This window comes from Halyomorpha halys, unplaced genomic scaffold, assembly GCF_000696795.3.
Source record: "Halyomorpha halys isolate HHAL.00 unplaced genomic scaffold, Hhal_1.1 Scaffold24.1, whole genome shotgun sequence".
Taxonomy (NCBI): domain Eukaryota; kingdom Metazoa; phylum Arthropoda; class Insecta; order Hemiptera; family Pentatomidae; genus Halyomorpha; species Halyomorpha halys.
In genome coordinates, this window is record NW_027107648.1 from 2,221,818 (window position 1) to 2,249,515 (window position 27,698).

The 27,698-nt window shown below is 30.1% G+C and overlaps 1 protein-coding gene across 2 annotated transcripts in view; it reads right to left on the reverse strand.

The window, feature by feature from the left end:
* Positions 1–27,698, reverse strand: part of LOC106682334 (meprin A subunit beta) — a 65,500-nt gene that overhangs the window by 27,483 nt on the left and 10,319 nt on the right. For both annotated transcript variants that reach the window (XM_014423138.3, XM_024358334.2), the window contains exons 2-8: positions 24,253–24,345; positions 18,454–18,531; positions 15,643–15,720; positions 11,173–11,254; positions 10,927–11,059; positions 7,434–7,614; positions 3,033–3,140 (exon numbers count right to left, since the gene is read on the reverse strand). In XM_014423138.3, the coding sequence (XP_014278624.1) occupies positions 3,033–3,140; positions 7,434–7,614; positions 10,927–11,059; positions 11,173–11,254; positions 15,643–15,720; positions 18,454–18,531; positions 24,253–24,345 (753 nt within the window). The remainder of the gene's footprint in view (positions 1–3,032; positions 3,141–7,433; positions 7,615–10,926; positions 11,060–11,172; positions 11,255–15,642; positions 15,721–18,453; positions 18,532–24,252; positions 24,346–27,698) is intronic.

The following is a 27,698-nucleotide window of genomic DNA, read 5'->3' on the forward strand; positions in this document are numbered from 1 at the left end:
ATAGCAAAATTTTTTCTAAACTATACTCTTTTGCTAATCATGCTTAGTCTAAGAAATGGAGGGTGTTACTGTCTTGTCCTACCCTCATACATTCTTAACATGCAACATCTGACAATGATATTTTCTGGTCAATGAGATATTTTCTGCATTCCAAAACAAGGTTGTCTAATCAGCCTCTGAGGAGTTTTTGTCTTGAAATTAAGGGTTGGTGTCACCTCCAAATTAAACTTCGGGCAGAAAATCGCTTATAGTAGTCGACAATGATAGGCTATTTTTTGAAGAATAATTTTGATGAGGAGGTTTCATATCAAAATTTAAATAAAACTTATTTTGTGCAAAAAGACTTTCTTAATAACCTATAATATGAATCTAATCATATTCTTGAGTGACAGTATGATCCCTAATTTATTAAGGGGTCAATGCTATTGATTAATGTTAAGTACTCATATTTTCAAAATTCAGGATACATCATTCAAACCATGGTTCGCATCCCAATTAAGCTCACAAACCCACTAACACAAATGAGTAGACAGAGTTAACAAGGATTCCATATCCATGAATATAACCAATCCAAAAACAATAGCTCAAGATAGAAAAGAAGAGTTTGTTGATATATGAACAGCTAATATCTTTACAAGGTCTACAAGAGCAAAATAGTTGAAAAATTTATGGTTGATAACATTTATAGTTAAAGTTGATTACATTTGAAAAAGTTCAGATCATAAAATCATTTAAAATCACTCCAATGAGTTTAGAAGGTTCTCTAGAGAAATAGATATACTTGTAGTATTAGTAAAACGAAAGCCTGGCAATATTTTTTCATTTATTTATTTATTTCATCGTAGTGGGCAAAATCTTTGTGATTATGATTTCTACTCTGACTTAAGTACGCCAATAATATTATGTAGGCATTTATATATCTATAGAGAGGATCAAAATATAAAAAAAGTGAATTGTTGACATCAACAAAATATAGACATTAGGATAGACATAACAATGAGAATTACAAAAAAACTATGTAAAAGTAGATAGTAATTCTATTAAATGTTATGAATTTATATGAAAAAAGGGTTTAACTACTATATTGTGGCATAATTAAATGTTTTTAGATGAATAAGAGTTAATATATTTAAGATTTTTATTAAAGTATCCTTTAATAATGTTTCTCTTACTCCTGTCAAACAGATCCCCTTGGACTTCATCTGGACAAATGGCCAACTAAAAATCTTCACACAAGATTGGAAAGATAGGAAACTGCACTTCAATTCCGACTATTTCAACATTTACTTGACAAATGGTTTAAGCTTCTAATCCATTACAAATGACTGATCGACATGACTGTAATAAGGCCTATTTAGACAAACGGAGTTAAGCTTTAGGGCTCCACTAAATCTTTGAATTCCTCTTGTATTCAATCCTTACAACCAAAAATCCTCAATGCTCCTTCCTTTGTTACAAATAAAATCATTCACAGACCTTAATGCTCCATATGTAACCGATCTAGCAGGAACCAAATCAATCCTTCCATTATAAACTCCCTAACAACCCAAATCCACTACTTTCTAACATTGCTTCCTCTTTCAATTCCTCTGAGATGCCTGAAAAGAAGATGGCCTCGAGCCCTTCTAATGTAAAAATGTTTTTAGAGTGCTAGGGTAGTTTCTTTACATACCTGGATCATACCATTATGATCTTACTTCAAATTTACAAGATGTATTATTATGTACAGTCGTAAATGTCAATAAATAAATTTAAAAAAAAAATGGATTTTTATTTCTATTCCTAAGTTATTATATCCTTGATCTACTTGAAATAATTTATGAATTAATTTGCAATTTATAATTAAATAGCAGTTTTAAAATTTTAAATATTAAAATAATTTGTTTTATATTTAAATTATTTTAAAGGTTACTGATAAGATAAGTCCACTGCTTGCATCAGTGAGAGTGATTGGAGACAGCATTGTGTTTATGCGAACTATAAATGGATACAACATTAAAATATACATCTGTACAAACAGAAGTTTACTATAAAATAAGGAGTTCATAATGTTATATTTTGAACATAAATCTATGCCCGAATAGTGAAATTAGTTTAAAAATCAATTGTTCATTGATATAGGTAGCCATAGTAGGTTTTGTTTTTTGCCCTGCAGAGGAAGCAGGTGGGAGTTGGCCCTTCTGACCTGACCATGTCCCTAAGGTTCTTTGTAGCTCTAAGTTCTTAGAGGGGTCAGAGGCTGCACCTTGGACCATCATGTGTCTCTGTGCTTAATCTGTTTTTAAATCGTACTATGATTCAATCAGTGAAAAATATAACTTTTAATAAGTCAATTTTTGTTTGTTTCTAAAGTGAAATGCACTCGTTCTAATAAAAAATTTAAGATGAATAACTAACATTAACTCAATTATGTTCAAGTTTATACCAGTGAGTTAACGTGTGGTAGATAAAATAGAAAAATAAAAAAAAAGTTCATCAAGGCAACAGTTTGAAAAAAGATCATCAAAGGAATTTTAATACATTAAGTATCCTTACGTTTATTTATCTTGTTTTAAAATGTTTTTATTTAACTTTAAATTTATGTATTTATTCTTAATGTTAAGAAATTTAATTTAATTGCATACCATCCTTTTTTACTATTAATAATTCCTAGAATCTGAAAGAACACAATAAAATTGAAAAAGTAAATAATGTATTTTAATTTAAAATTCAATCAATATATATTGTGAAGTTAATAGTTACATATTTCAACTAATGCGTTATATTGTTTTCATGAATGAAAACTTTTGTCAGATGCATTAATTTTTATATACATTTCTCAGTATTTATAGTTTAAACATTACCAAAAATATATTATTCATATCAAATAACATTACATATTGGGCAACCCAACCATAGTATATAACATATACGTCACCACATAATATAATAATAACGGTAAATTGATTTTTCCAAAACTTTTTTTATAAAATGTAGTTCAGAATGATTCTGTATTATGTAAGGATAAGGAGTCTGGTTATTTGAATGCTTACTTTAGAAAAAGCGTACTCATCATACATCATGACCGATTTCAGATCAAAGGTCTCTCCCAAAGTGTCAACACTTACAGCAGAATTTTTCACAAATGCTGAGGTAAAACCCTGAAATAAAATTACAATGAGTTTGAGAAATCAAATTTATTCAAAGTAAAATAAAAATTATTCAACATAGTGTTACCTGATTATAAGAACTTCCAACATCTTTTCCAGATTTATAAAACTTTATAAGTGAATATTTTAATAGATAGAATTAGTGGTTTATACATTATGGCATTAATTATCACAACATTATGCCGTACAGCATTAAAATCTGATGCTGGTGCCCTTTACAGTCACTCAAAAGCTGGTGTTGGATGTGTGAGATCCATTCCTCCAGTTTCAATCCAACCCTGCGTACCCCCATATATTTCACCCTCGTTGCATGAGAAAATATGAAATGAATCCTTCAATGAACGCTCAATTAGGCATAAGACAGAGAGAAATCATAAGAGAGATTTATGGCATGCTTACAAACCAAGCTCATTCTATCTATAGATTGCCCCCTTGGAAGTATCAGTCTTACAAAATAGATCTAACTATGAAATGCCAGAACCACGACTCAAATAAAATTCAATTCTTAAAGAAGATACAAATATATTTAAATCATGAAATAATTTACACTGACAGCTCCAAACAAAATGAAAATGTTGGTTTTGCAATAATAATACATGGGACACCCAAAAGATATAAATTACCCACATACTCAACAATATTTACTGCTGAACTTCAGACGATTTCAACAGCACTTCATTTATCCATAGAAAGTGATACTCAAACATACTCATTAGTATTTTCAGATTTAATGTCTGCACTCCAGAGTGTATCAAATTTCAGTCAAAACGAAAGACAAAATTCACAATTATATAGACATGCTAAAAGATCTTTAAAAAAGTGTATCCTTTCTCAGGAATACCTGGAAATGAGGCAGCGAATAAAGCAGCTAAAGAGGCTGTTACAATGAATGTTCCACCACTCCAAATTTACGAGCCAAAAGACATAAAGGCATTTTTAAGGAACAGAATCCGAAAAATTTGGGATTCAATGTGGGCTAAGGTACCACTCACCAATAAGCTAAGAAATGTTTAAAAAAAAACACACAAAAGTGGACAAGTGCCATAAGGGGAAACAGAAGAGAAGAAGTGGTTGTTCCAAGAGTAAGAATAGGACATTCCAAATTAACATACCTTCACTTAATCATAAAAGAGGACCAACCTAAATGCCAAACCTGTCAGTCCCCATTATCCATAAAGCATATAATTGAAGAATGCTTATCATTTCGTCAGGCCTTCCAAACTCAACTCTATACTAAAATATAAATCACCAATATCGACTAGTGTTAAAATAAAGCAGTCTGCATTCAACTATCAAGTGTCAAAGACAAGAATATAAATAAAGCAACCAAGATAATAACCAAGATGTTGATCGCCCTGAATAAAAATCTAATCTAATATAATCCAGTTTCAATATATTTCAAGTAATTGTAGTTTATGAACTGTAAGGTTTTAATAAGATCCGATATTCTTCTATGAACAATTTTATAATGATAATAACAATAATAATTATTTATTTATTTGTTATGGGACAGCCCCCATGAAAACAGAGTTAGCCTCTAAAATACATAATTAAATATATCATTGTTGTTATTAATAGTAAGTTGAAAATCATTTATATGAACTAATAACAAACAATGTACCCATGGGTGTAGTGTAACCCCTTTGATGCAACAGGGCCCACCCAGGGTGATTAATTTACAACTATATACCTTCACCTGAGGTGTCTCCTCTCCGCCACTCAGCCTCTCCAATGCTCCACTGCACAAGATAGTATTTGAAATCCTGGTGTCAGTAAGGCACTGCACTCCAACGTAGATGATAAGCAGACCACCACGCTTTCCTTTAACACTGCAACTCACCAACATGCAGCTGCCCATCCACTGGTACGCACCTCAGATTTCTTCCTTCATTATCCGCTCGCCTCCCTCCTCTTCGTACCTTTTCAAATCTTTTTTCACCTCCCTCCAACTCTGTTTCTGATACCTCGGACATTTCGGAGGATTCTGTCTCAGATCTGTATGATTTCCTTGGGATTCCTCTTCTTCTCACTCTCTGGGCGTTCACCTCCATTGGTTTGCTCTGGTTTGTATCTCTCCGCCTGAAATAGACATGGGAAATGCCCTTCATTCCTAGACTCATAACATTTCATGCACGGGCACTGTGCCACCAGATGTCCTGTTCTGCCACAACCATGGCATCTTCGGTCTTCTTTCCTTCCTCAAATCTTTGGCTTGCTGCCTTGGTTCAGTCAGTTCTGTCTTTCTCTGGTCCCACTTCTTTCTCTCCTGCTACCTCTGAACTCTCTCCTTCTTCACAAAATTGGTGCAGCTTTCAGTCGACTGTATGAGACCCTTGTCCAGCCAGCCTCTTCAAATTCCATTCTTGCTTCCTCTTCCCTCACACTGGCGTCCATCATATCCTGGGCACAGTCCATAAAAGTACGGTCTACAGGCAAACCATCTCGTTTACCTGTCTCCCTGGCGAGCTCTACTTTTAGAATGGTTAGAAACCCATAATTGCTTGCACCTCTGCTATGCTTCTTGTTTCTCTCATTTTCTCCGTTATTTGATTGAAAGGAGTAAGGAGAACTGCAGCGAACTTCCCGTTACTTTGCCTCGGCTTCTTCTCTCATGGAACATCCAAAAAATGTTTTCTTCGGGTGTCTATCTGCCAGCACAAAATGCCTGTTTCAATCTGTCCTTTACCAGGTTCCACGACGTTTCCTCATAGGCCTGGATTTGGTTTAGGATGCTCCGTTTTATTCGATATAAACCATATATAATTATAAACCACTGCAGCCTTTAACGACTTTGATCCTCCCTGTCTAGCAGGTTTTCTCCTACTTTTGCCTCTATCAGTGCCATCAGGCGATCTCCTCCATTTATAAAATGATTTAACTCACCTATCTCTCCAGTGAACTTCTCTAAATCTGAGACAGCCTTTCTCAAATCCTGCGCTGTCCCTGTGGGAACTTTAATCCATTCTAAGGTGTTCACATGTGCTGCCGCCAAGATCATTGTTGGTAATGGTGGAAGCCCCTGATCCTGTTGTGACTCCACCATTGTAGTTGCAGGAGGATTATCTGGCACTGTCAGAACCGCTGCTCTCAAAATATTTGTTTTTTAGCATAAAATATTAGCTGAAGCCAAAAGGAAGAGGACAAAAATGAGTGAGAAAAGGACTTTAAAAGAGACTAGATAAAAAAAAAAAGAAAGAGAGAGAGAAAGAAAGAGACAAAAAAAACAAAAACAGTTCTAGTATCTCGTTCGTTTTATACAATCTGTAAGTCTCGGGTTTTCCGGCACCAGTTATGAAGAATCAGGAATAAAGCTTAAAAAAAAAAAAGAGAAAGTGGGACATAAAATGAAACGCATAAGTCCAACGAAGATGTTGATTTATTCTGCTCCTTAATCCTCTATATACACATTCTGGCTTGTTGGCATGGGGAGTTTAAGTATTAAGATTCATAATACCTATGCTCTGATTATAACTTATATTGAAAATAAAAATCAACTCATCTAAATTGAACTTAAAATTTCATAATAAAAAAATCTGCTCTCCGTGTAGTTTATTTTGATTACACTGTAAAATTAAAAATTTAGGTGTCATATAAAAAATAATAATCAGATTTTATCATTCAATGGTCAATTAAAAAATACATCAACTGATATGAATCATGAAACCGATCATTTATCATGAAATTAATGATAAATGTAACCTAGGAGATCTCTAACTGAACAGAATTAAAAACTCGTGTTACTTCAATAAAGAAAGTGAAATATAAATGTTTAAAGTTATATATACATATTCTTAAATATATCATTGCTTGATTACTAATGTCTAAAAAATCAACAATGCTTAAAATAAACTATTAGGACTTTCTTAAACTATATAAAAAATAAAGAAAATTAACTCATCACTCTAGAAACATCTTGTGACAACCATGGTTTAGTAGGATACCAATATAATTATTATTAATCAAGGAATTCATTAGAAATATTTTCAGGATGATGTATTGATTTTTTTATTTAATATAAAGTTATTTTTCTCAATATACAAGATATCAAAGCTTAAGTGATGGTATATTTTAATTTTTCTGTCTTTGTAATTGGTTTTATTAAAAAATGAGAAGGAATTTCATCATTGTTATTTGATCAAATACTGAATAATAAATAGTTTGAACAAATTATTTTTCTGTCTGTTATGTTTACAAAATTAAAAGAATGATAAATATAAATAAACATCATAATAATATTGACTACTGAATACTGATATGAAGGTAAGGCTGATTAAATGACCTTACCTTAAGTATATTGTTCCAGTGAATTACAATATAATCGTCCCTGTCGGGCCTGTTCATTTCATGCCAGAAGCCAACGACATGCCCCAGTTCGTGGATGGCTATCCCGAGGAACCAGCAGCGCTGGCCTAATGATAGTCTCTGCCTTCCTCCCGATCTACCAACTTCAGACCAGCAAGCACCACTAGGAGTGCAAGAAATGTACAAAGTGAAATCAGATCTTATTCAGAAATTTCTGATATGAAAAATTTCACATACAAAGAAGGAAAGAGATGATTAATTATGGTAATGTAATTATAAATTAAATATGCATTTAAAGAATATTGACTAAATGTATTTAGGATAAAAAAAAATTAGAAAATGGTCACAATTACCCAAACCATTGTATAACTTATAATATAAAAGGGTTAATCTAAAATTTCTTAGAATTATTTATTATAAATCAGAAAAAATATTAAAGAAAATTATATGTAACTATTGAGTATTTTACTTTCACTTACCTACATATAAAATATATAGTAAGGGAAAGTACTACGATCATAAAATATTTTGAATACTGGTTTTCATGAAAAAAATAATGTTTTGATGCCCTCTGAGTCTGTCTGTATGTTTGTTCTTAAGCACAGCTCAAAAACTAAATATCATAAAGAACTGAAATTACATATTTAGAGCATGTGTATGCCTGTTTTGTTACCACAACTTTTTTGTTGAAATTGACTAGCCAGAAGTGCCACTTTATAGAATCAATTTTTCAGATTTTTTTTATTTTCTCAATAATGACTCTAATGATTCTGGTTAAACTTGGTGAATCAATGTACAATTAAGTGATCTTTAATGCCAGATAGCTTATTTTCATTAAAATATTCTAAAGAGGCTTAAATGCTGAATTTTCAAAAAAAACCTCCCCTAAAGTATCTTTAATTTTGTTCATTTAAAAGAAATAACCAGTTCTGTTAATGTTAGCCATAATAAACAATGAATAAATAAGGAAAAAAGAGAAAATAAATAAGAGAAAAAAGGAAAAATAGATACAACCGAGATTTGTACATTAATAAAAGCCGAGACCACCTGGATATTCTCGAATGCTTTACAGCTTCATTAATTGTCGTTAAACTGTTGTATTCTTGGCAGGAATAAAATTTGTATTTATTATTCTCACCCAAAAATACCCTAAAATACAAATCTTTATAGCAACATAAAGATTCAAGAAGAGATATGCTGTTTATATTGTGATGAATTTTATATCAGAAATTGATCATTAGTGTGGTTGTTGGATAAAAAAGTCCTTCCGTCCAAAAGGTTGGGTAAATTTTTTTTATATTACATTTGCATGGATACCATCAGAAATAAAAAAGTTTCTGAGTTTACAATTAGTAAAAAGCATATTTTTATATTTTAAAAAATTATTTGTTTTTTAAAATCAATTCGTGAACTTTCACTATCTTAGATAGTTTTATTTTTCTCTTTGTTTTAAGACCCCATTTTCAGGATTTTCTTATTAATTTCGTTATTTTGGAGCTTATTATTAATTAAATATCCTCATAGTCTTCTATAATTTTAATAAACATTATATATGAACCCTAGTGGGAAGTCCCATCCTAAGGACCATCTTCCCTTCCAGTTCTTACTTACCTCTTCCTCTCCTCCCAACCTCTTCACATAATACTTATTTATTTAACATAAAATTATTATTCATGTTTAATTGCCCAAATTTTTAAGAAATTTCAAAAAAGGATACTGAGCTCCCAGTAAAACCAACTAATGAAACCTACAGACTGTATTTATTATTGTATTTTTGCTATTGTAAATGTTTAATAATTTTCATAATAAGGTCTAAATGAATACATAATTTTATTACACCATAGTACAACCTTTTTTATTCGTGGTTCAAATTTACAGATATAACCAAATATTACTGATGTAATCAGCACCATCCATACAGCCATTTCGTAAGTGGAAATACAGCTAGCAAAAATTTATAATAATAGTTACAATAGCTGATTATAGGTAGCAGCACAAATCAAGAAAGGTACAAATAGTAGCTTCAATAATTGCCGCAAGAGGCCAGTACCATTCAGACAACCAATTCCTAAGCAGAAATACAGCTTTTTTTTTTTTTTTTTCGCACCCTACATTAATAAGGAAAGGAAATCAGGGTACATGGAAAATGTGTAGGTTGATGTTATGCATCCTTTTACTACCAGGGGTATGGGGAGAAATACAGCTAACAAAGATTTATAACAGTTACAATAACTGTATATAGATAGCAGCACAAATTAAAAAGGTAGAAACAGTAGTTTTACTAAATGCCGCAAGAGGCCAGCACTATCCAGACAACCAATTTTTAAGTCTAGAAGGAAAACTTTGATTTTGTATTAGGAGAGTAGTAGTTTGCAGGAGCTCAACTATTCAGTATATGCTTGGATTTCGATCAAAGGAGCTTCTGTAAACTTCTACTCTCCTAATTCAAAATAAAAATATTCGAGATAGAATTCGGATTTGGCTGTTTCGATGGTGCTGGCTTTTTGCGGCAGTTATTGGAACTACTATTTTATACCTTTCTTGATTTGTGCTTCTACCTAAAATCAGTTAATTGAACTATAATTATAAATGTTGAAATTCTGAATTATAAATGTTATTATATTTTTTTTTTCGTTTTATTAATCAGAATTAAAAAGGTGTATACTTTTTCAATTGTGTTTATTTAAGCGTGTTCTTAATTAGTTATTATTTACTAGGGATGAATAACAATAAAATATTATTATTTAAAATATCTTATCATTTGACTTTGACTATAATAAAATAATTCAATTTATTGATTATTATAAAGTATCTATTAGTCAAACAACTCTTTTTTTTAAAAATGTGTTTCTATTTTAACACTTATACTACTTTAGTTTGATTAACAATTATATTATACACTGAATCATAATTCACATCTCCATTTCTTATTCATAAAGAAGAATAAAATGGAATGATATTTTGGATTTATAGGGAATTTTTACTAAAGAACTAAATTACTAAATAATGTCTGTTGATCTAATTCTACCCGATTCTTATATTTTCATTGTGTGAAATGCAAAGAATGTTTTGTATAAATATAATTTTAAACATTATTCTGGTTTACGAGATGAATTGCTCAAACAGAACTTTTTAAAAAATATGAAAAGGATGGTCAGAGTTGCGGTCAAAAAAGAACAAAATAGTTGAAAACTTGTTCTTTTCTTTTACCGCAACCCTGACCATCTTCTTCATATTTTAAATTATACAGTCAACTATTTATATGTATATGTATATTTTTTAGAAATAGTTTCTGAAATTAAAGTTCAATAAAAACGTCTATTAAAAAGTTCCATGACAAAAAGTTTTTATTCCAAAAGAAAAAAAAGTAACAGAAAATAAAAATTTCAATAATATCGGAACTGATGAAGTATAAAAGTTAACTTATAATTTAATAAGTAATTTAGCCCATGAGATAATCAAATAAAAATGATACCTGTTTTGGCTGTTGTAAAATATTTCTACAAAATCCTCTTCACCAGTCCACTCTTTAAACCTGATGCAGGTCTTCCGATGATAATCCTCCATCGCCGCCATTATGATTAGGCACTGTCTTGAGTAAGGACACCCTACAAACAGTAAACAAGTAAGTATATTTGCTTACTTAATTTTATAATACCAAATGAGATTAGGTACTTTTAAAAATATAAAAATTTTCATACATTATGTAAAGAGAACTCACCTACGCCATCTGATATTTTGAAAACTATCTCTCCATCAGGCCACAGGGCTTTCACATTTTTTACAGCACTTTTCTCTTCTGGCTGAAATTCAGGCATTATGAAATTGAAAACAATGAAATATTCTTATTCAGTCTACAAATGAATTAGTACAATTTCTTATTTATACACCAATTTCGACAAAGGTAAAACAAGTAATTAAAACCAGTAAATGAAATCATTTCATTCAGAGTTTACTCAGAACTAAAATGAAATGATATTTTAACAATTTGATATTGTGTATATTGTATTATAATTGCACTCAATTACAGTGAAACTTCAGACACCAAAATAAACGAAATACAATATAATAGTTTTGATTTATATAGACTGATTCCCAATGAAAATGTGTTCATTATAAATCATCTTATCCTTTGATAGGCTAGGCCACTTTTAAACAATCTAAATGGCCTATAAATGGTGAGATATGTAAAATTTAAGATTGAATCCAATTACCGTTTCTTAAGGCAAAAAAGTTTTCATCTTAAATAATTTTCTTCACATACAGAATAAGTTTCACAGGTGGTATGATTTATGGAAATAAATTTACAGTTATAAATATTAATGATTAATAATAAAACTGTAAATTTGTTGACTGTTTCAGAATGACAGAGTACGTATTTTGATTGTATTAGTTTACAAATTTGAAATGGTGAATAGAAGACTGTATTGATTTATATGTAAGGATCATATTTATTATTTCATTTTTGATTAAGTAATTACCGTTTTTTTTTTTGGCCAAGACTCCCATTGGAGTCATGTACTGCCTAACCATAGTTGAGGAATTTTTTTTCATTTTGTAGGACTACCACTCAATGAAAAAAGTCAATGCCCCAGACCGGATTCAAACTGGTACCGCCAATAGATCTCAGAATGGTAAGACTATGCTCAACCACTGAGCTATTGTCATAATTAAAGTAATTTATTTAATAAAATGATTAATTTTGACTTTCACTAACCTATATATGAAATAGATAATAAGGAAAAGTATTGTGATCCTGAAAAATATTGAATTTGGTTATATTCAAAACCACGAGAGTCCAAATAACCAAGTCTTGCAAAATGGTCTTCTCGTATGTGTATATGTATTTGAACAGCCTAGCTCAAAAATGAAAAGCTTAATAAAACTAAAATATTGTATTCAAAGTAGGTGTTTATTTGGGAAGTCACAGCAACTTTTAGGATGCTTACTAGAAGTAAATCGGCTTACTGGAAGTATCCCTTTGTATCATCAGTGTTATGTTGTTTTACCATTTTCGATTAAATGTTTTAAATCAAAGTACTTTCAGATGATATTTGGTATCAGATAGGTTTTATCCTTGTTGAAATGGTCTGACAGAACTCAAATATCAAATTTTCAAAATAGCTTCATTTGAATTACCTTTAATTTTGTTTATTTAAAGTAATTAGCCATTTCTGATTGTTAGAATTAGTAAAAAAAGGATTTTATTACTTTATTTTCATATAAACAAAGAAAGAATAAGATAATTTGCTAACGGAGAAAAAAATATTTTCCCAGACTGAAATAAGAAAGGTAATGTAGATGTATAATACACCATCAAACACCCAAAGATTTTAGAAATATTAGTATCTAAAATAAAGTCATAGAAGGTAGTGAAGAGTGGTGGAAAACTCATTAATAAATTTAATTTATAAATAAATGTTTTTTTGTGAGCCAAGGAGCGTGGACAGGTCCCAGAATACTGAGAGACCTTCAGGCCCATCAGCTCTGGCTGATAGGGTCCGGAACTCATCGGGACCCGGACCATCTATGAGGGCTAAGAAGAGGCCTGGGGACAGTTCTCAGGAGACCGAAGGTTCAACTGGATACCTCCACCTCTGGTGTTAGGGACCTGAATCTTTTGGGACCTGGAATGACCAGGAGAGCTGATGTGAGGCGGGCAGGGTGGTCTCAGGAGGCTGAGGAATAATCGGGCCCCTCAAATTCTTTTGATAGGGACCAGAAACCTATAGGACCAGGACCCTTCACCGAGGAGAGGACAAGGTCCTCCCTATGCCAGGGATGCGCCTATGGAAAAGAGGCTTAGGGGAGGTGGTCCAACCAGACCATCATACTCCAACTCTGTGGAATGCAGCATGGTGGCCATTATCCCAGATGGATATCCATCTGTTCAGCTCACTCGGGATTGTTCTAAAAAAAAAAAAAAATTATATCTAGATATGGTGGTAAAAGTAATATTAGGGATAAAATGGTAGTTTTAGTCATTTAACCGAGAAAATGGTAGAAATTAAAATTTTCTATTTAAATTCTGAATGTTTCCAGAAAGAACCATGTCAATTTTAGAATTTATTTAAATTTAGACAACGTAATATCTGCTTAGAAATTATAATACCTTTTTCCACTCTCATCAGATATATGGAAATAAATAAATATAGTTTTATAGGTTGGTAACCCCCAAGGTTTCAATGTTGGGGAAAGAAAAATAAATAACTCATAACTAAAAACAATTAAAAAATTGAGAGATGAAAGATTTGAATGATACAATGCAGGGAGATGTGGTCCAAGCACGGTTGATCCGGATTATAAAAGGTAGTGAAGAGTGGTGGAAAACTCATAAATAACTATTTTCTTGTTTTCATAGTTATTTTAGTCAGTTTTTGCTTTCAATTACGTAATTATGATTTAAATTATTTATTATGAAATAAATTTATACTAAAAAACAGGTGGTCAATGAAAGTTGTGTGATGCATGTAAAGCACCAAATTTTTTTAATTTACAGCAGAAGTTTTAGCAAAATAATGTAAACCACTTTGAGAGATAGAGTAATGTAATATACAGCACTAAATAGTATATTACAGAAGCTGAGAAATTATTAGTTCAATTAAAGAGATATATTATAGTCAGTAAGGTTAGCGAAAGGAGATGGCTGGGAGACCAGCATTACCTAGTCCACAGAAATGTTAATATTGATGGCTTACTCCACAGTGGTGCTAAGTAGTATACTACTATATTGTTTATAACTTTACAAACAATACAATTAACGGTTCTCTCTTTTAGGAAAATTACTTCTTTTCAATTTTCCTAAAAGAGAGAACCTTTAATAGTATTTTTTGTAAAGTTAAAGAAAATTTACTTAGCACCACTGTGAAGTTAGCCATTGATATATTTAAATTAATTGTTCTATTAATAAAATAAAAAATGGAGGTCCATTTTTTCCTTGTTCTACCTTAACTGCTCCATAACCCCAGCAAGGATTCATTACGATTTGATTTTTTTTTTTTAATATCTGAAGGAAAATAGATATTTTAAAAAACACTAAAATTTTTAGCTTAATAACTTTTTCAAGAAATTTATGATTTTGATGTTTTTATTTTATTATTGGATTGTAAAGAAACATCCTATTATATTTTTAAATAGGTACAATTAAATAATTATTTTCCTTACTGTGTTAGTTTATGTTTATTTCCAAATAGAAATATTTAAATTTTCTTTGCCTTTAGTTCTGAGTATAAATCCTGTTTACAGAACAAAATTACGTTAACATGCAATGCAGTACATGGAGGCAACAAAAAAACATTTATGGAATTTGTTAATTTAATTCAATTGATAAAACCTAGTTACTTAAAAAGACATTTTCCCTCTAAAATTGTAGTTTCTTTGATTGGAACTTTGTACAAGTCCTAAGTGGTATTTCATAACCAAACAAAATTTATAATTATTGGTATTTCATAACAAGATATCTTATATAACTCCTTTCTTCTTATGCACCTCTCCTCCCCCATTCTTTTTCCGACTTCTAACTGTTTTTCTTATTATTTAACATTATCCTTTTGTCTTTAAATATTAACTGTTTTAAAATTTCTCTTCTCTGATTAATCAACATGAGGAGGCCCCTCATATATTTTAGCAGAATCCATATAGAACGGACTCATCAAAACAACAAGATAAGTATTTCACCATATACCTTCAAGTACCATTGGTAGAAAAAAGTAATATCTAATTTGAATTATGTGACCATAAGTAATGCTACCTATTAATTTAATATTTTTCTTTTTTTTAGAGGGATCGGAAAAAAAATAAATAAAAAATAACAAGACATCTAATATAAGTGTGGAACAGCAATAACTAAAAGTTTATAATTGTTGCTGTTCCACTCTTATATTTGATATCTTGTTATGAAATACCAATAATTATAAATTTTTTTTTAGCGGAGGCCCCTCACCTCCAAATATTTCTAGTCGAATTCTCAGAGAACGGACCCATCAAACCTCATTTAAGTATCTCAACGTATACCTTCAAGTACCAATGGTAGAAAAAGGTAATATCTAATCTGAGTTATGTAACCAGTACGTACCAACTTATTAATTCATATCCTGTTTTTCTGTTTTAGAGGAAACGAGAAAAAAAAAATTATAAACTATTAGAAATTATTCTAGACACAGACTTGATACTTGGCCGTTTACAAACTTACCTTTCTCAACAAGATGTCACCTTCAAACAGGCCCAAATTGTAGAGTCCACTGTCTGTACCATTATCTTCATTTCGAATCTGAAATTTTTTTTTTTTAAATTACATAATTTTTATAGAAAATTATGTTTAAAAACAGTTAATTAAAAAATAATGAGGAAATCACTAGTGAGACTTTGACATATATTTAAAAATTTTAGAAAAAGTTTAATTAAATATGCTTTGGGTTACTGCAAAATTTCCATTGAATATACTTTATAACAAGATATGATTTGAAAAATGGCAATAAACCTTAGCAACAGGATTAAGTAAGCCAAAGAGTAAATATAAAAAAAAAATCCTTTATAAAGATTGCTTTTAATCAAAATTACATATTTAATTTAATCCACAAAAATTTTATGCTGGAACAGGAAATATAACTTGATTTTTCAGCTGTGTGTATTCTTCTAATTATTTTTTTCTCAAACAACTAGCTTATCCTAGTGATTGTAGCTGTAATAAAGGCATTGTTACTCTTACATACATATTACATATTAAGCATAACTTTCAACAAAGAAATACAAAGCAACATTATCAGTGTATTAGAAATAAGAAAGCTTAAATATTTGGGCTTCTCGATAGAAAAATTTTCAAATAAAGCTGAAAGCAATATGAAACTTATGAGATTCAACAAATAAGTTTAAGGCCAACCATAACAGCCAAATCACAACGTCATTTTGTGAAATAATTTAAGTAATTTCCTCGATATATGATCCATTACTATAAAGGAAGACAGACTTGATTTGAGTTGGGACTTATTGAATATGTGAGAAAATTCAAATTTTATCTTTTCTTTTTCTTTTTAAACAAAAATATTAAGTTATTAAGCACTTGATGGATCCAATGAGAAATTTGTTTAGTTTAATGAAAAACTTTAAATTAAAAACTTCAAAAAATACATTAGAAGTGACAATTCCAAAGGGTTCAGACGTTCCTGAAATTCAAACACGTTTTTCTCAATCATTCGAGAGTTATCCATTAAATAAAAAAATAAAATAAATGTTCACTTTTTTCAACTTAATGTAGAGAAAAAAAGGATTGACAGTTAGTTTGTAAGTAAAACTGAGAATTTTTTGTTTGGGATATAATGTAACTACTTTACCTAAGAATGAGTAAATATTTCTAAACGTGTTTCACTAAATACTGAGAATATCATTTAATTTTTAAAACTTTACAATCAGTAGTTTGTTCATCAATAAATTAATATCAAAAGCTTCATCTTATTTATGACAATTAAAAAAAAATGGTTGATAGTTTATTAGTTAACTTTATAGAAATGAAGGATAAGTAGGTCAGGGAAAAGTACTTTGAACAGTAAAAAAAAAAAAATATTTGTTGAAAAATAACATCCCACAGGTCTTCATCAGGACTATATGAGAAGATAAATATTATAAGCAATGGTAAGTCTATAAGATGATGTGTGGGAAGTCATATAAAAATGAATAGAGTATATAAAAAAATATGGAAATTGAAATGAATAGAATAAAATATTAATAAAAAGTAGAGTAATAAATTATCAATTGATCCTCATTAAAATATAAAGCATGTATAGATATAATCCTTTGTTTCTTTGTGGAAACTAATTAGTAACGAAGTGAACTTCATCAAGAGCATTAAAAGTTATTGTTTTTTTTACAATAATATCAAATATTATTATTAAAATAGGGAGCGGGGTATCTCAGTGAATAAGGCACTAAGCTTTTTATCTACTGGGACGTTTGAGTCCAGCTGTAGCAGGTAATTATTTATTCTGTTATCATTGGCCATAGTTCCTCTTTAGGGTCAGGACACCCTATTTCTAAAAGTAGATACCCTTTAAATAGGAAAAAAAAAAACTGATTCTGAAATCTTCTCCCATCAAAACCATTGATCTATAAACAATACTTATATCAAAGGAGAAATGTACAATTTAATATTATACTTGACTAAAAGTAAGGTAAACCGTGATAAGCGGATATTGAAATTCCATTAGTTCAACTTCTGATTGACCTCACAACACCAGTTCTTCATTGATTTTTTCTAAATTTTTATCACTTGTTGATCATTTGTCAGCCACATTTTTGCCAAATCTTCAGGCACTCTGTCTTACTTTACTAAAAAATATATCATGTTTTGTTCCATATCATAAAATATTTCATGTCAACTTTTCTACTGGCCCTGCAGATTCGGAATAAATAGAATACACTGCTTTATTTCCTATGTAAACTTATTGAAAAAATATGAGGTAAATGAAAATAAGTGGTGATTATCTATGTATATGTATTTTTCATGTTTTAAGATTCCACGATAAATTTGAGAACCTAGAAAGACTTTTAAGTCTCTACCACCTTTGCTAACCTGGGGCAATTTTGACTACATTTCATTTTATGGAGAGTTCTATCAGGTTGGTATCCCGAGTTTTTCTCTTTCCGACTGGAATAAAAAAACCAAACTGGTTTTCCTTTCCATGTAGACTAAGAAAAGGGAAAAAAATCTAAATAAAAAGAATTTACAGATAAAGGAAAGCTCGAAATTGGACAACGAAATGTCAATGTTAAATAAATTGATTAATAAAGGACATGAAGTATAATGGGCTATATTCCATAACATTAATAATTAATTAAATCAAGCTTAGACCAGTGAATTAAAATTGCATGATATTATTAAATATTTAACTTATAAAAATAATATGATAAATAAATATGTTGAAATTTATGTATGAATTTGTTGATTTAATGACAATTTGTTCTTTAAGTTAACTGCTTAGCATAAGCTACATCGCTTTATGCTACCTACTTTTGTTAAAAATGATTGATTTTCATTATCTTCGTCCTTGGGATGGGACTGTTGTGTTTTGTTGGCCATAGAAAGTGCCTGTAAAAGAAATTATAAATATTAACTGGGAGATCTTAGAATTTAAATAAAATTATTAGGATTCATAATGAGGTGTTAATAGCTGATCATAGATTGATATGAGAAGATGGTCGGGGGGTGCGGTCAGCAAAGATACACAACTCATTTATTTGTGCCGATGTTTCAACTGGAAAAGTGAATAAGGAAAATATACAATTTTTCTGTTTCTTCTTTGCCCCTACCCCACTCTCCATATCTCTTCTCCCTTGTGGCTTCCTTATTCACTTTTCCAGACTTTCTATATTTACTTTAGCTTATTATTTTTATTTACTAATCTATATTGCTGTGCATTTTTTATCCATTGTATCATATATTCCATTTTCTATCTCCCATAGTATCATATATATAATTTTCTTCCATACATTTCATTATATTGATTAAATTGTTTTTTCATTACTTTTATTTTACATTACTTACATATCTTATTATGTTAATTTCAATTACTAAATCATTTACATTCTCCTCCACCCCTTTCATTATATTTATTTCTTTATTTACTTGAACACTGTCTGTTTTTAATCCTTTTATCATTAATTTTGTATAATTTTTACTTCTATAATATTATATTTTTTCTTCCATTAGTATCAATCAACTAATATCAAATTAATTTATTGTTATGTATATTTCCAAGTTTGTTTATTATTATTTTGTTTTAATTTTAATATTTCTCTGAATCATGATAATTATCATGACAATAAGGCCTGAAATTTAGGTTGAAAAGTCGGCACAAATAAATAAGTTTTGTTTATTTGCTTGGTTTGCTGACCACACCCCTGGCCATCTCACAAAATTTGAAAGAGTCATTCTCCAATTTTTTAGCTATTTCAGTTACAGAGCTTTTTAAGAATGATCAACAATCTGAATGCGAACAGTTTTATTTTTCTGTTATGATTCTCCTTCAGGCAAACATTTCCTTCTCACTTTAAGCTTCAAATCATTAATTGTTATTTAGTAATAAAATATATAATGCTCATTTCATCATTCCCTAGCCTTGTCTCAAAGCTGAGGCTGAGATTTTACAGGTCTATGGTATAATTTTTTTTTTGTAGTAAACCTAAAAAATCGCTGAAATATTTTCAGTACTATCTCAAGTTTTTGTATGCAATTTGAATTTCAGATTAAATACATCAATTTTTAATTGATTCAGTTTTAGTCACTCTCTAGCCCATTCATAATATGCCCTCCCTAACCTCACAAATGAAATCTTTGGGATGAAACAGAACACACTAGGAGGAAGCAGAACTGCATACATGCACTCCTTCCTTCCCTTCTCTAACCTCTTCACTTGGTTCCAGGATGTAAAAGGGAATAGTTTCGTAGTATTTCAGCAACATGCTTATTTTTGTTTGTGAAACTTCTTTTGAGTTTAAAGATGATAAATGATTGATTTGTCTTTCCTAAGACAATAGAAAATTTCAGGGGGCTAGAGAGTGACAGATATGTCAATGGAAAGAAAAATATTTCTTTTTCTTTTAATATTCACTGTTTGGAAAAGTGGGATTCTCAATGTTCAGTGATAGTTCAGGACACTTATGTTTATGAAATTTATAACCAAGGCTTTCATTTTCTTTTATGCTTTAAATTTCATAATATAAAAGAAGAATGTTATTTTCATCGCCCACTAAAAATGAAGTAAAATGAGTATCTACTAGTCACTTTGATATTTTTCACTTAAACTCATGACAATGTTTTTCTCAATTAAGTCAGTTTACCTATACCAAATAAAATGGAACTAAAAGCTTCTGTTAGTTCCTTTAGATCCTGATTAAACACATCATGTTTGTTAAGATGTTTAAAATAATATTTGTATATGACATAGGATAAGTTATAATCAGAGTGTTGGTATTATGAATCTTAATACTTAAACTCCCCTTGTCAACAAGTCAGAATGTGTATATAGAGGGTTAAGAAGATAATACTACAAGTATTTTTAAGCAAACAAGTTTTTTTTTTTTTAGAACTTCACACTAGTTTATGTTAAAAATTGTTCAAAATCAAATAGACTGACTAATAATAAATAAATATTTTCCATTAGAATTAATACAGTAATTAGGGGCTCTATTTTATTTTATCACTTCTTAGTTGTATATGCTACTCCCTAGAATAAGTTTTTTAAAAAAATCTTTATCATAAAAACTATTAAAATAATTTGGAAGATTGTGTTGTAGAAAATAAGTTTTATTATATGATTTATAAATAAAACAGTAGATGGTGACATCATTTCACTGGCATGGAGGAGGAAATCCTTTATTTGCCTCAGTCAGGTGTCGATGTCTGTTATAAAGCACACTCTTTGTCTTTCTTTATAAAATCCCCCTTAAATCCACAATAGCTTATATAAACAAACATCACATGTTTAATCATCATTTAAAATAACTAACAGAAGCTTTTAGTTCTATTTTGTTTGGTATAGGTGAACTGACTTACTTGAGAAAACACTACCATGAGTTTAAGAGAAAAAAATAACAAGTTTACTATTCTCTTATTTTTGTATTATTTTAGTTGTTTGTATTTTTTTTAGCCCTCATGAAGCCCTGCACAGTGGGGTGATATGTTGACTCACAATAAATAGTTTTATAACTAGATAATGATTCATTATGTTGATTTTTTGAGAGTGGTTTACTTTATTACTAACACAAACAACAGTTGATCCACTTTTATTCTTAACTATTTATATTATTTACCTTTGAAAAGTCTTTTTTGCAGGCTAATTGCCCATGTCATAAATTTTAAAATTAAAATTAAAACTATTCAACACAAAATATTGTCTATCTTTAACCTTATTAACAACAAACATATTTGTTGTTTATGTTTTTAATAAGGGTAAAGATAGACAATATTTTGTGTGGAATAGTTTTTAATTTAAATTATAAAATTTATATGACATGGGCAATTATGTTGTGGAATTTGGGAGGGGTTTTATAAACAAAGACAAATATTTTTTTCTCTCTATCTTCTTTAAATGTTTATATTATATTTTGTAATGATTTTAATTTAATTACATAAATAAAAGGCTATTTCATTTATAAACAAAGACAAAGAGTGTATGTTTCCACTAATAGCCATGAAGACTGTCCCAAACAAAGGTTTCCTATCAGAGTCACTATCAACTGTTTTATTTACAAATCAAATAATAAAATTTATTTTCTACAATCATTTCCTTCATACAATATGTTTTATTATTTCCTTTCATTTATTATCTTATTTTATTTGTATTTTATTAATATCAATATATACATTTTTTTTTTTAATTTTATAGCATCACTCCAATTACACCTACATTAGATTGGAGGAAGATAGTTCGGGTGGCGGTCAATAAAGGTATCAAAATAGTAAAAGAAAACTATTCATTATTAACTAACATTTTGCCCACTTTTCAGGGCTTCATCAGGGCTGATAAGAATGCTGCTTTGTTACCAACTGAGAGGTTAACTGGCTGGTAAGGGAGGAAATTTTAGATTGTAAATAATCAGTGGTGAAAATAGTTTCTCTAATTTTAATATTAAAGAGGGATTTTTAGAAATTAAACAAAGGATAACAATATTTTGACTGCAAAGGTGTGGGGAAATGATTAAAGTTATTGTTTATAACTAAAGGATATGCTGCGGCAGATCTGCATTTTAGAACAAAGATGGGCTGTTCTTTTTTATCAGTAAGGCGCTTGTGACTACAGAGATAATTGAAGTTTGCCTTGTGGTGTGAGAATTCCGATTTTAATATAACTTTAGAACTGGTAACAGAACAGCATTCTTATCAGCCCAGACGAAACTCTGCAAAGTGGGGCGAAACGTTGGTTAACAATAAATAGTTCTCTTTTACTATTTTGATAGCTTTATTGACCACCACCAGGACTATCTTCCTCCAATCTGCTTAATACGGCCAACTTCTAATATAAATAAACCTACAGCTACATTAATTTAATATTTCACAAACACTTCAAGTCCTAGGCTCAAACATCCCCAACCAGTCTTCTGTCATTTTGTGGATAATTTGGACCTTTCCCTTTTGGACTGCATCCAGATTCTTCATAGTCAGGAATATAATATTCACCGAAATCCCTCTAATATCATTATGAACATTTTGTTCAACAGGAGGTTTAGCAATATTTGTTGTACTACTAAATCCCTTTTTCTTTCTGTGTCTTTTCTTCTTCTTAGCTCTAGTGGATTTCTTAATTTTTGCTTCACAATTCATATTGTGTTCACCTATCAGAGCCATGTGTATTTAATCTAAGGTGTTCTTTATCTTTGGTATAGTAACCTTCAATAAAGTGTTTTTTCATCTTTCGGTCAAGTTTTTTTGTGCTAATATCTTGTTCTATCAGTACAGAAACTTTATCTTTAGAGACTTCATCAATTTCTTCCATGCTTCTTTCCTGGGAAAATATGATATTTTCTTTTTCAAATTCTTTTGTTTCTTCAGATGCTTCCTCAACCAAATACCTATTGTTAATAGCGCATAAGGGAAATTCCGTGGCCAAAGATGCTCTATGCTGTCTTCGACTTTTGTCTATTTTTTTTCTTCATTGAACCAGCATTCATTCTCAGGTGACCTGTTTTTTTTGTTTATTTTACAAATAAAGCAAACTTTTGAACTAAAGTTTGACCTTTCATGAAATGTTTTTAATGTTAGTTTGTTTCTATTTGCGGTGTTCCTCCTTTCAAATGATAAAATCATCTGCCTTGACTCAATGGATTAAATATTACTATTTACCAAAACAGCATTAACAATTCCAGTGTACCTCACTGATTCTCTATCTGTCACCTTTTAAGGTATTCATTTAATGTTTCACTACTGTTTTTCTTAATTTTAGTTAGGTCAAACATCAAATCCATCACTTTTTCTTTGGGAAAGCCCTCAAAGCTCTCTCTTGATTTTTCCCTAACCTTATTCGCACTTTTTTCACCTCTCATCAACGGAAATACATTGTCACTATCCGATGAAATAATAATAGAGAGTTTGTTTTTTTTATTTTCCAAGCTGTATCTTCTTCAGATGGCTGATCTTTTTCTATAATTTCTTTGTATAAGTCCTTTGCTTTTAAGTACGCTTCAATCTTCATCGACCAGATCCTGTAATTATCTGTTGCGAGCTTTTCAATGCTGAATACTGTAGCATCAATTGTCCTTTGTGTTTTTTGATTTTGATGGCTAATCTTAAATAAAATCACAAAGCTCACATATTTATCAATATATGTAAATTACTCAGAGGAGCAGTGTTGCCATCTACTGTTTTATTTACAAATTAAATAATAAAACCTATTTTCTAGAACAAATTAGCCAGCAAAAGAGACTTTTTAAAGGATATATGCAATCAATGATTAAAGTTGTCTCCTTGAGAATGGTCTGAGGGCCAAAATGTTGGGGATGTTTTGAAATAAATAGTTGAGAGTAAAAGTGGGTCAATTGTTGTTTGTGTTAATAATAGTTTTATTACTATTTGAGTTCTTTTTGACCGCACCCAAACCATAATCCTTTTATATGTTTTATTAAGTGTGCTTCTCTTTCAGAACATTATCAAGGGGCAACCCTTAAGTAATAAGAAAAAAAATTGGATCAATCTAGTTTAATTTAAAAAAAAAATTGATAGCTAAACATCACCAAATTTGGAGAATGATTCAGTACCTATATTATAAAAGAATAAGATATAACTTCAACAATAAAATAATGTAAATGAGCTTACATTTGTCTGTAAATTCTGAGTTTCTGGTTGTTCTGGGCGAAGAGTTGTGCCCCAGCATCCATTTAATAAAATGTATAGGCCAAAGGGTACCAACTAGGACAATAATGAATAAATGTTTTATTAATGTGTTAGATAAGGGAAATAAAAGAATACATGTCATACCATGATAAAAAGCACTATTACATTTTCATAAAAATATGTAAAATAAAAAATCTAATATGAATGGGTATAACAATATTATTATAAAACAAAACTTTTGTAGTGATACCACAACCTGCAGGTTTAGACTGTAAATATTAGAGCTGCCAAAACCGCTGAGGCTCAACCAGCTAACATGGGAACTACTATTGGCAACAAGCAAATGCTGTTAATATGTGTAATATTAATATGTGCACTATTCATTGTAAATACCTTAATTGTAACATGTAACAACTATATAAGACATTGCAATATTGAAAAATGTATCACTGGAATTAATAAGGATTTCAATAGAATCTACTGATCCACTTAAAGCTAATATCTTACACATAGTACCTCCTGGTGGCATTTAATAGCCCAGAGACAATAGTAATCCAAAATTAGAAGACCTCAGTAAGAAATCTCGCATCACGAGTAACATTTCCTTAGGAGGCAGAGGATAAAATTTTATATAGTGGATCAGTACATTCTAGAACTATAATTTTGGAAATGCATATTGTCTTTTATTTCATTGCCTTCTATGAATTTCTCCTTCTTCTTCTACCTTTTATTCTTTTGTAGGACCAGGTGGCTGGTCATCCTCTGGACTTACATACCCCTTTGTATCTACAGGAATAGTATCCAGTAAAATGAAGTTACCTTCCTGAATGACTGGCTGGCTACCCTCTGAGCTTGCAATATTCCTTCGTACCTGCAGGAATAGTTCCCTGTAGGATGAGGTTACCATCCTTAGAGAACTTACAGTTGGCACCCCTAAGTCTCATTCTGTTTATCCACCTCCTAATCAACTACTTTACCTATAATTGAACACGCTTTGTCGAGGCCTTCTGGTCAAGAGTACCTAACAATATCAATGTCAGATCATATAGCACAACCACCTCGACACTTTTATGTAAATAGTGAAATACATAGTATAAACAAACTTTCTGGTAGTTTAAGCAATAATTATTTTCAGTCAATGTGTTAACAGACCTACTAAAATTTATCTAGAGAAATTTTATTTTACAACTATTTATTATCAAGTAATCTTTTTTCATAAGTTATCTCTTAACTTCAAAATTAAAATTATGCAGTAAATTTTGCTGTGTATTGAAAAAATTAAAGGTTATGAAGTTAGGTGTCACAATTGGAATTTTCATCACAAAACCTTTTGTATCTCTTTCTAATAGAAATTAATAACTGTAAGAGTCAAACATTTTGACTGTACCAGGGTTGAAAACCAAAATATTTGATTAATATATTCGATAGACAGGTTTTTTTAAACTACCTATCCCATACAACAGTGTTGCAACACCTCCTGGACAGGAATCTGACCAATTTCTGTTCTGGCCATTTAATTTGATATGTAAGTATTACTAAGGACATCAACAGAAATAAAGAGTTACAGTATTATGGCAAGTAATATTTCTGTATAGGTTTTTATGATGCATTAAAAAAAAGTAAGACTTAATGAACAAAATAACGATGACAGAACTATTATTATCATTACATTTTCACTAGATAGGGTGATTTAAAATAATTATGAGGAAAATGACTAATTATGATGAAAATTATAAAAAAATAAAACATAAAAAAATCAATTTTAGGATGGACTTTTCCTGAATTTTGATGTCTGATCAATGATGTAACTTGGATACCCTTTTCATGTTTCAAGCAGTGAATGAAAATATTGAAACAGAAAGATAAGGTTATGTGTTAAATTTTGGTAAAATCTATTTCTCAGTAGATATACATAGGTCTGTGTTAATAATAACCTCATTTAGGTTAACTAATCTCAGATGGAGATCAATATAGCCAAACAAATTTTCTACCTAGTAATTTTGGTATAATATAAGGTTTATAACTAAATGTTCTTCAATTTTTGTTCTTTTCAAATAAAGTAAAGAATTTCTGAGTCTTTTATAGTAATATTGATAATTTTCAACTATAACCATTTTCTGTAAAATAGTTAAAATTGCCATTTTCAATTGTTTGATTGACCTACACGAACTGAATACTGGTTTTCTGCCACAAAAACTGTATCCTACATGCACCCAACACACATTGTGATGGAAAGAACAAACTAGCAATTTTCAAATGGATTGGCTTAGCGTCTTCATTTTTTTAACATAGGCCAGTCTTCTTTTCCAACTTCAATAGGTCAATAGTGATATTAAATATAATAATAAAATAAAATATGAATTTTAGAATATATTAAAATAGTCAGAAATCAATCTTTTTTTTTTTTTTTTTCTCTTATGATGTGAAAACTATGGATTTATTTTACAATATTAACTTATAATAAACTAAAAAAGAGCTAATTCCCTTAATTGTGGTACTTTCAAGAGTCAAATGGGAACCAGGAAGGAATCTCGGGAAATATTTTGGAGAAAATATGAAAATTTATTCATTTATGGTTTTTAGAGTCCTGATTAACAGTTTCAACTTTTTTACCTGGAATGTTTTGAGATGTAGAAAGAAAAAAAAATCCAAAAAGCAAATGTTTTGGCCAAGAATATGAAAAACCATTCATAATTCGAATAAATTCTATTATATTAATTAATTTGAGATAGATTAAAGTTCTATTATATCAATTAATTTAGAGAATTGAAATTATGAGATGGAATGTAATCTGTGTAATTGGGGATAAAAAAGAGGTCTAGAAAGTTTTAGAGAATCTCTAAAAACTACTGTATTATGGTTTTGGGTTGCTGATTACGAATTTCAACTTTGTGACCACAAATGTTTTCGGGGAGACCCCAATTCTGGTCCCTCATTATAGAAGAGACATGAAAAAAATAGTTGTTAGGAGGAACCAATGCCCACAAAGATGGCACATGAATTTGTTTGTTATTAGTACCTTTATGACATACTAAGTCTAGAAAAATAAATTTTTTCCCTCCTTTTTTACAAAAAGAATAAAAAAATCTTGTATTGTATCAATGTATACAGAATTTCATGCTGAAAAAGATTATGTTATTGATTTTACAAAATTAATAGCAAAATATTGTTTGGAAAACTTAAAGGCCTAAAATTTTCATTTATTTTTCACTCATTATCAGTATCTTTGCGTGGCCGCTCATGTTTTCAGTATAAACGAGGTGTTTATTGCTGACCAAAGATTCAATATCGGGAGAAGAAGGTCAGGAGTATGGTCAGTGATGAAACAAAAATGAGTAACTTGTTTACTAACTTATTAAAAGGGAGATAACAACCATAACACTGATAAAAAAATTATATTATAATATAACGTCGCTCTTAAAATCTCG